Source organism: Cyprinodon tularosa, unplaced genomic scaffold, assembly GCF_016077235.1.
Source record: "Cyprinodon tularosa strain WSP-4 unplaced genomic scaffold, ASM1607723v1 ctg277, whole genome shotgun sequence".
Classification (NCBI taxonomy): Eukaryota; Metazoa; Chordata; class Actinopteri; order Cyprinodontiformes; family Cyprinodontidae; genus Cyprinodon; species Cyprinodon tularosa.
The window spans coordinates 1,252,623-1,262,648 of NW_024038982.1; the positions used below are offsets into that span (position 1 = coordinate 1,252,623).

The following is a 10,026-nucleotide window of genomic DNA, read 5'->3' on the forward strand; positions in this document are numbered from 1 at the left end:
AAATATAAAGATCACATCCATTACTTTTAAATACAAAACAAACGCTGTATATTAACTTGGTTTTGAATGTGTATTCTATTGAAGACCTGAAACTTCAGGAAGATGTTACTCTCCTGTGAGTCAGCGCTGAGGGCAGAAACACCCAGAGACGTTCAGATGCGACACCCTGTTAGCTGTGTTTACGGACGGCTTTAGCTTTAGCTAAGTTTGTCTTCAAGTATGTAAAAGGGATAATTCACAAATGTCACTTCATTCACTTTGATCTACGGCAGATATCTGGAAATATAAGGTATTTCATCCTATATTGAAATGGTAGATTTGTTTAATTTAAATAAGGGAGATGTTACAGGTCGCTACTGTAATGCTAACTTTGTTAGCTGTTGGCTAGCTGGCTAATTAGCATCCACAGATTGTGTCAAACAGAATAATTACCGCTCTGATAATTTTTGTACAGGTTAAATATCATGCTTTGGACATTTTAAATATATTAATAAGGGGTTTAAACGCTTGTTAGAGGTGGAAACTCGAAAATAGGTCGAGCCTGTTCGGTTCCTTGGCAAGCCTGTAATAATAGTTTAATTTTTATTTTTTCTGGTTCAAAAGATATTGTTCTTAATAGAAACATAAACTTTAAAAAAAAAAAAAAAAAAAACATACTTTTTTTTCTTATAGTTTTACTGTTACTACTATAAATATGTCAGGTAATAATTGATGCTCCAAACTTGGTGTTGCCCAAACAACAAATAAATTAGGTAAGTATTTATAGTCCACATTTTATACACTGAAATGCAACACAATCCTGTTTAAAGAAGTGAAACAGTTAACTAATATAACTGTAAAAGATTGAAAATGTTTTTATGTAAATACTAAATTATATTTGTCTGGCTACATGTGGCGTATAGACCCTAAACAAAGAGAAACATTAAACTCTGTGACAGATAAGAGATAAAATATAGAATACGGTAGTCAGTAAGTAAATAACTAATCTTAGCTCCCTGCAGCTCTTTCTGATGGCTGTGTCAAAAGTGAGGGTCATCATGAAGAGATTAATCTTTCAGAGAGAAATCTTCACTGTATCATTATCAAATTGATATAGGCATAAAAATAAATATCAGTTAAAAGTAAAATAAAAACATGGGGAATAATCTAGAGTTTTAATTTTAATGTATTAACAGAAAACCTGAGAGGTCTGAGTGGCTTAGAAGTCTTCCAGGGTAAATAAAACAAACAAAAAACCCTGACGAATACAAAAAGTGGAGTAGCAATAATTATAAAAAGGTAATTATAAAATTATAAAAAGATTACATTTCAAAAACAGATTGTGCAAAGTGTTAAATATAACATGGTTCAAGGGCAGAGAAACATATTTCAAGAGAAAAAGAGAAGCATAGTGTTAAAAAATCTAGCAAATACGAAATGCAATTTAATACATAAGTAAAACAGGTCACTAAAATAGTAAATTATGGGAAAAGTAACATTCAGAAAATATATTTAAAAAAAGAACAACAAAGTTTGATGGTGTGTACAAAAATATTCAAAAAGCAATGCTGAATTTCTAGATCAGATCCTTTCGTTAAACCAAAGATTCTACATTAATGTTGGATTAAGTATTATGTGACGGGTGTAGAAACTATCTGCTCTGGTGTCATAGATATGAAAAGTAATATTTAGAATGTATTTGCATGAATAGCTAACACATTAGAGATCATTTAAACTTTTTTATTCTGTTGATTTTCCACAGTCAACACATCTACGTTTGGGTGCTTGAGGTGCAAAAAATAATTATTTTCAAGTAATAGCTGAAAGAAAACAAAGAAAAGCAACATCAATCAAGAGAGAAATATACAAAGGAGACAGATAATAGTCTTATAAAGATATAATGGAAGGTTTCTGGAGCTGACACAGTTTGTCAAATCTTTCCCTACTTTAGTTGTGAAGCTGAATATATTATTAAAAGCTAGAAATTAGGCTGAGGCAGCACTCTTTGACTTCTGTGAGAAGAACTTTTCATATGCTTTAAAGATATTTACTAGTATTTGAGAAGTTGATCTCTGTGTTAACTGTATGCCAACTATACTGTATAATTTGTATCCCTGATAATCTCTCAGTACCTTTTTGTTTGAATCAACAAAGTTAGTTAAAGTATAAAGCAAGGTTCTGTCAGCACATAGACTTCAAGCTTTTTTTCTATTGCTTTTTGTTTAGCTGTAGAGCCTATGTGATGCAGTCTCATACAGTCATTCCCACTTTGTTTGCTAATTAAATGAGAGCATTGTCACTCAGGGACTGGAGATATTGGGTCAACTACATGCTGGTGAATAGATGTGTTATAGGGGTGGCCTGCAGCTAGGTCAGCATGTGCCACACATACTCCATCAGTAACAGGGTCAGTCAGTAAAGCTATAAAATATATTTTTTTTAATGGGTGTTTTAAAGCAGTAGGTCTGTTTCATATTGGAATAACTGGTTCTGTTGCTGCCTTATTGTGCTTATCCTGAAGTAGGAGCCCCGGTTCCAACCATCGAAAAAAACAACAGCCATGACGTGCCGGGATATCCACGCCACCAACGCCTTTGCCTTCATCATTGCCTTCGTATCAGTGGGTGGGATCACTGTGGCAGCGCTGATCCCACAGTGGCGCATCACCAGACTCATCACCTTTAATCGCAACACCAAGAATGTCACCGTGTACGACGGGCTGTGGGCTAAATGTGTAAAACAGGATGGGTATTCAGGATGTTACCACTATGACTCAGAGGTATTACTCTCTGATATTTTTATCTGCTTTTATAATTTCAGTGAATTCAGATCTGAAAACTCCTAAAATAGAAAACAAAAATTAATTGAAACAGGCCATTAGTATGGGTGAAGAACAATATAATTAAAGATATATGAGGATAGTGAAAGCAATTTTGTTAATGCTGTACTATAAATAAAAATATATCTGCATCCATAAATTTTTTTAAAAGGTTTTATTTACAAATGACAGGTCTAAAATGTTTACTAGTAACTGTACTCAAAAAATATGGATCCCTTAAAGTAAGACCTAATAGAAACCATTGCTTCTTCTTTTTCTTCTAGTGGTACTCCAAAGTCGACCAGCTGGATCTGCGGCTCCTGCAGTTTTGCCTTCCAACTGGCCTCTTTCTCGGCTCCCTAGCCTTGCTTCTTTCCATGTCTGGGATGTTTAAAACCTGCTGCTGCTCAGACAAGCCTGAGCCGGACATTAAGACCACCAGATTTATAGTAAACAGTGCAGGCTGCCATCTAGTGGCTGGGATGTTCTTGTTCCTCAGTGGAGCCGTCTCCATCGCGCCTTCAGTGTGGTTCCTGTTCCATACCAAGGAGATGAACCGTAAATATGCCAACATCTTCTCCAATGGGTTCGCTGTCTATGTATCCATAGGCTGCTCTGGAGGACTCATGTTAGCCGCGCTACTTACATTCATGTGGTATTGCATGTGTAAGAAGCTGCCTTCACCTTTCTGGTTGCCGCTGACTCCAATGTCTTCCTCTACTTCCACCCAACCTCTCACCGCCAACGGATTCCCTCCTTCCCCGGGTTATGGCCCGCAGCAATTCCCACCACAGGTGCTTCCCCCTACAGTCATCGAGACACAGCCTTTTGTGACTTCGCAGGGCTACATCCAAAACGCAATGGCCCCTGCACCTGGTCAGCTGTATATGTCTCAGGTTTCTGCTGCAGATGGGTATGGATCTGAGGTGGGAGGAAGCCAGGCTTACACCTACGCCCCTTCCCAGAGCTACGCACCATCGCAGAGCTACGCCCCTTCCCAGAGCTACGCGCCATCGCAGAGCTATGCCCCTTCCCAGAGCTACACACCGTCGCAGAGCTATGCACCTTCCCAGAGCTACGCCTCATCTCAGAGATATGCATCCAGTTACACAGGCCACCGTTACTCCAGCCGTTCACGGATGTCAGCCATAGAGATTGACATTCCTGTTCTTACCGAGCCAGAGTGAGCAGGAAGGATGATAACTAGAAAACACTAAAGGCCTCTGCCTATAGGGCACCAGAAAGTAGTGTGCTGATAAAACTAATAGACCCTGATTGATGAAAGCCATCTTTAGCCGCTTACAGTTTAAAAGGTCTATCCAAACAGTTAAGGTTTGTAGTGCTGATTATATAAGACGAGAGCCACCCCAAACAACACTACTGAATGAAGGACTGTGTGTGTGTGTGTGTATATATATATATATATATATATATATATATATATATATACACACAATATTTATAAATGAAAATGAAGATTCCTTAAACAATGTGTTTCTTATCATTATGAAAAGTAATTTCATTTAAATGTTTCCCACCAAAAAGGAAGCCAATTCCTGCCATACTCGTCACCTATGTTTTTCACTACTAGTTTTCCAGGTCTGTTGCAATAATAGACCTGGAAATAATAGTAGTGTAATACTTATCATTTCTTTCTAAATAAAATGGGAGCAGTCGACCAAATAATCCCAACAAACCTACCGTACTAGTTTAATGCATTCCCTTTACTGTTACATTCCCTCGGTCAGATAACTGTTGTGGAGGACTCTGTTATCACTATTGAGCATTAACACTGGCTACCTTCAACTCTATATTGTTTTCTGCACACTAATCTGTTAGCGTTTCTGTTTTGTTTTTTTCTCTAACAAGTTTATGTCACAGTGTCAATGTGAAGGGCAGCTGCCTTAATGCACTAATAATATGAAGACTGTACCAGTTTACTATTTGATTATTGTTCTTAGAGTTGTCCTTTTTAATGCGTAGCCTTTAACGTTGAAATCGTGGTGTAAAGTAAATAACACTCTGTGCTAAATCTGCCTTTTTAAATGCAAATTTTACATTAACTCTGGAAATGAATATTTGTGTCAAACTGAAGTATCTATATGAGGTGAACAGTGTGGAAGCCAAATGTAACCTCGTTGCCTATTGTATGCTTTGCATATTAAGTGCTGATCAATCTTTTTTTATTGTTTGGATCATATTCTGCTATATTCAGATCCATAATTCAATTGTGCTGTTTTTTTACACTGTCAACTCTTTGTTTTAAATAAATTACAAAACACCTGTGTGGATGTTTTTGAATGTAATCCATCATCCATCATAGGCAGAAATTATAGAGAAACTGTTTCCCCAACCAACTAAAACATTTGGACCAAGGTTAAACCTACCAACACAATAAAAATTAAACATTGCACACTTGGCACAGATAGGTCCCTGGTATTATTCATTCTAGCTGCACTTTTTGGATATGCTGTAGCCATAACATAAGAAACGTGATTTTGGTTTTTTTTATATTGAATTTCATATAGGTGTCCAAAATGAGCTCCATTGTGGTTCTTAAAGGAGAAGTTCGGTTTTTTACACTTTAAGCCCATTTTCTGTAGTGTCCAGGATGAAATCGAATGATCGACACCAAAAGTTTGACAATTGCTCCTGTCTCTGCTTTTTGGCTCATTTAGAATCAACCCCTGGCTGCTTTAGAATGGCTAGCATAGAGCATGTCCGATAATGTCCTTAAAACAACCTTAAACGTTCTTTTTTTAAAATATGCTACTCACCGTGTCGTCAGCGCTGTTCAATGACGTTCCAAAAAAAGTTTCGTAAAGAAAAAACGTTCCTGTAGTGTTTTATTTAGCATTTTGTAAATCCCATTGAGTTCTGTTGGAATAGTCAATATTCCGCTGCCACCGGAAACGGAAATGGGGCCTGTTTACACAGTTGTAGTCTTTTCGCTTCACTCTGTGTACTCCGACGTCGAGAATCAAGAATCCACCTTTCGTATTCCATTTTCAGAGTTTTTTAAAGTGTTTAACAGAGACGTTAGCACCTCGTTTTTCTGGAGATCTAAGTTGAAGAATTATCTAGAAATAATCTGGAATTCATCTTCTGAAGTAAAAAAGAAAATAACTTGAAAAAACATATTGGGTAAAATAGGCTTTATCTTTAAAACACATGCATATATAGAAAAGTACAAGTCAGAATAAACAAAGCACAGCAAAAACAAAAGATTGTATGTTGACTAATACAAAAAAGGCCTTGGAAGAGATTTTCTCTTTGCAAACAGCTTGACACGTAGCCCATCCCCCACCCTCCCATTCATCCAGTACTGCTGGAAAATAATTATTGTATCATAAAATTAAAACTTCTAAGTTTTGCATCTTTTAATTAATAATCAGCATTTGAATTAAGAAGACACTAGAACTCAGAATTCCTCCGCTGTTAATGTGTTCATTCTAGATTATGATGATCATTTATTATCAGTTTAATTCAAAGAAAGGGACACAACCAAGCCTTTGTGTTGTTTGTAGCACATCAACAGCCCTGGTCACCATTATCGAAGCACTTACATCTCAATTTGATGCTCTAATTTACTGTGTCTTTCTCTTTGTTTCTCAGACCATCATGAGAGCCAGTAATCCCAGTTCAAAAAGATAAACACGACGCACAGACTCAGCATGGTGGGTGTAAACGGCAGAGATTAGGGGTCAGCACAGATGGCTTTCATATGCTGGCGTAGGGAGACAAGGAGGGCGGGGTCTTGGTTGCCACGGGAGACAACACCTCACACAGGCGGCCAAATACAAAATGAATGAATACATGAATAGAAAAGCTGTGAGAAATGACATGCTTCTCATTCTCGCTGCCAGTGGATCTGTGAATGAGGTGGAACTGGTTGAGTTACTTGAACTTGGCCCCAGGTCACAGGGGAGCCCGTCTTGCTTTTCTTCCTCCTGTCAGCTCCACTATTATCCTCAGCTTGTGCTTATGTAAACTGTATGTCATCTGCCAACCAATGCAAATCCCCCTCCCAATGCAATAACCTGCCACCAGCCCCCCATCAGTAAACTCCTTTCAAATCATCACCTTCATCTTCAGTCATTCCCAAAGCCTGCTGTCTCCTCCGCTCAGATTCTCAGATCAACATACAGATATTTACTAAGACATTATTGGTATTGGAAAAATTCTAATAATAAACTTTCTTTTTAAATTATTTTAATTCAACACTGATTTATAGTGAAATATATCAAGGACTGATACAAATATGTAAGAACATTTATGGATCAGAGATTTTTGCTTGCATCTAATGCGCATCTGTTCAAAAGAAGAATATGCAGAAAAAAACGAATCCATTATCTCTAAAGCTTTAAATGACCTCAGGAGCCACTTATCCAGTAAATTGTTGAACAAAGTGGTTAAACAAAATAAAAATTATAAAAAATATTCCTCTTCTATGTAGACTAAGACTAGGCATACTTTCATTTTTAAATAAGGTATTCAAGCATGAATTTTGTGAGTACATCTATTTTGACGAAATGAATAATCAAGCAAACTGAACACACATCTATCCTTAATTTAAGGGAAAACTGGAAGAGGGTGAAGTTCTTATCCCCCCGTGGCACAACAAGGCAAGTTTATTTATACAGCACATTTCAGTGCTATATAAATAGCAGTGTCTTTCATCATGATGATTCAAAGTATTGTAAGTAATTGGAAAACATACAGGCACAAGTATATTTTAAGAAGTACTTCTTGGCTTTACCTTGGCCCTATTGTAGCTCTACCTTTCTTATACCTCGTACAAAATTGTTAGGATATGCTGAGCTATTTTCTGTATTTGTGCTGCTATATGTTTGGACTGCTGGATCACATAGGGACCACTTTTCCTCATTCCGCCTCATTCTATCTCTATTCTCCCACTCAGCAATATTTGTCAAGTTTCACTTATAACTTAATGTTCTCTCTGCTTTTTCCTCACCATAGTAGCTTCATTTGGTCTGTTCTTGTTTGGCTGTAAATCCATCCTGGACTGAAATATCAGCTGTGCTGCTGCAATTGGCATATCTGTTAATAGATATTGAAGCTTGGCCTGTTTCCAGTATAGTCATGTTTTTTTTGTTTTACAGTGAATAGCAGAATTGGCTTGGAGCTCGTCTGCCTGGCTGTGTCTTTCCTGGACGGGGCCACATCTGGCGCTGGTTTACAGCTACCCATTGTACCTCTGCATCTCTCTGTATGTCTGCTTCTGTCTCCTTGAACCCCAGTCGGCCGCAGCAGATGGCCGCTCGCATTGAGCCTGGTTCTGCTGGAGGTTTCTTCCTGTTAAAAGGGAGTTTTCCTCTCCACTGTCACTGCATGCATCCATGCTCGGTGTGAGAAATTGCTGAAGAGTCAATGAAATGCATGCAAAGGTCATCGCCACAGGCTCATCCAGGAGGAGTATGTCCTGCAAGTCAATGACTGAATGCAATCAGCTGGTTTTCCTAACCAACTTGACAGTATTGTCTCTGTCAAGTGCCTTGAGGTGACGTGTTGATAAGTAGCATTATATAAATAAACTGATTTAAAATTGAAGATTTAAAATAATAAAATAAAAAGATGGACCACTAACTTAAAATAATAATGTTTATATAGCACAGTCAAAGGCCACTCTAAAAATTTTAGTTCTTATTCTAAATTTAAAACAACTTTATGTTTTAGAACTTTCATAGTTTTCTGGGACTTATTCCAGATTAGTGGACCATAAGAAGTATAAGTGGCTTCTCTGTGTTTGGTTCTGGTTCTGGGTAGGCAGAGTAGATTTGAGCAAGACGACCTGAAAGGTCTGGATGGTTGATAAACTCACAAAAAGTCTGAAACATATATTTTGATGCTAAACTGTCAGTTCTACTATACTAACATATACACGAACAGAAGTATGAGGAGTTAGTGCAACGAACTTAGGTCTGGCGTAATATGCTCAATTCTCTTATTTTTAGTGAGGATACAGGCACCAGCATCCTGGATCAACTGCAGCTGTCGACATCGCTGCAGTAATCAATCAAACTTCAGATAAACACAATAATCAGTTTTCAAGGTGCTGCTGAGATATTAGCCCTTTAATCCTTGAGATCTTTAGGTGACAGAAGGCCGACTTTGCAACTGTCTTTATGTGCCTCAGGTCTGCGTCTGTCACCGCGCCCAGAGTTGGGATCTGATTAGTGGTTTTTAGTTTTATTAAGTGAATGTGTGTGCTAACTTCAAACCTCTCTTCTTTTGGTCCAAAAACTATTACTAAATCTTTTCAGGTTTTCTTTAACTGAATAAAATAATACAAGATGTTGAAACTTTATTCAGAACTAACAAAAACATAAGGATTCTATCTGTGTTGTATTTGTTGCAGCACAATTCTAATCTTTAACAATGGAAATTATTTTTGTTGTTACTTTAACTATAAAAAAATCCTGAAAACCATAAACCAGAATGATATAAAAACTCATGCTTCTTATATATTTTATTTTTAGAAACTGCAACATACAGTATGCCCTAACAAACACTGCTTAATCTCATTCCTCATTACAATCTACACTGCAAAAACAATCCAGAAATAAGTAAAAAATGGCTTAAATTAAGTATATTTAGCCTTAATTTGAGCAGGTATATAAGATGATTTGCCAATGGAATGAGTATTTTCACTCTTAAAATAAGATAGTTAGATAATATTTACTTGAAATAAGACGATAAAATAGTTTTTTCTTATTTTAAAAGGAAATTGTCTTGTTCCATTGGCAAAGTGTCTTACTTACCTCCTCAAATCAAGGAAAAACACACTTATTTTAAGAAAAAATAACTTATTGAGATTTATATTTTTTGCAGTGTAACAAGTAGAGGTTTACATCACTGGTTTTTACCAGTGTTGTAGATGTAGGGCAGGAGGGGTGAAAATATAAATGTATAATTAAGAGTCTGATGGAGAGAAAATGTGGAGCTTTCTTGATGTGGGAGTTAATGTCAAACCTGCAGTCCAATAGATAGTAATATAACCAAAAAATGTTTCTCCCTGCATGGGAATAAGCTGCTCTCAGCTTGTGGACCATACGTTTTTATATCACTAAATGGTGCAGCGAGCTTGTAAACACAAACCCAATTGAGCTGAGTTAAGTTGAAGGCTTTTCCGGGACACTTTATAATGGCATTGTGTGTAACTTTTTCTGCCTTGGTGGTAGAAGGACAGAAGGATTTACCATATGGTC

General features: G+C 37.0%; 1 protein-coding gene across 2 annotated transcripts; it reads left to right on the top strand.

The window, feature by feature from the left end:
* The first annotated feature begins 130 nt into the window (after positions 1 to 130).
* Positions 131 to 5,082, top strand: cldn12 (claudin 12). Of its 2 annotated transcripts, none has more exons than XM_038290209.1 (3): positions 131 to 289; positions 2,501 to 2,758; positions 3,082 to 5,082. In XM_038290209.1, the coding sequence occupies exons 2-3, from the start codon at positions 2,540 to 2,542 to the stop codon at positions 3,982 to 3,984; spliced, it is 1,122 nt and encodes a 373-aa protein (XP_038146137.1). In that variant the 5' UTR covers positions 131 to 289; positions 2,501 to 2,539; the 3' UTR covers positions 3,985 to 5,082. The 2 variants fall into 2 exon arrangements, with proteins under 2 accessions (XP_038146137.1, XP_038146139.1); XM_038290211.1 differs by having other exon boundaries at positions 132 to 289; positions 2,504 to 2,758.
* Positions 5,083 to 10,026: the final 4,944 nt, after the last annotated feature.

What these genes read in the sequence shown, in the direction of transcription:
- cldn12 (XM_038290209.1), top strand. Translation starts at nt 2,540, where the DNA reads ATGACGTGCCGGGATATCCACGCCACCAACGCCTTTGCCTTCATCATT. An exon ending in GTTACCACTATGACTCAGAG is followed by an intron (nt 2,759 to 3,081) that starts GTATTACTCTCT and finishes TTTTTCTTCTAG; the next exon opens with TGGTACTCCAAAGTCGACCA.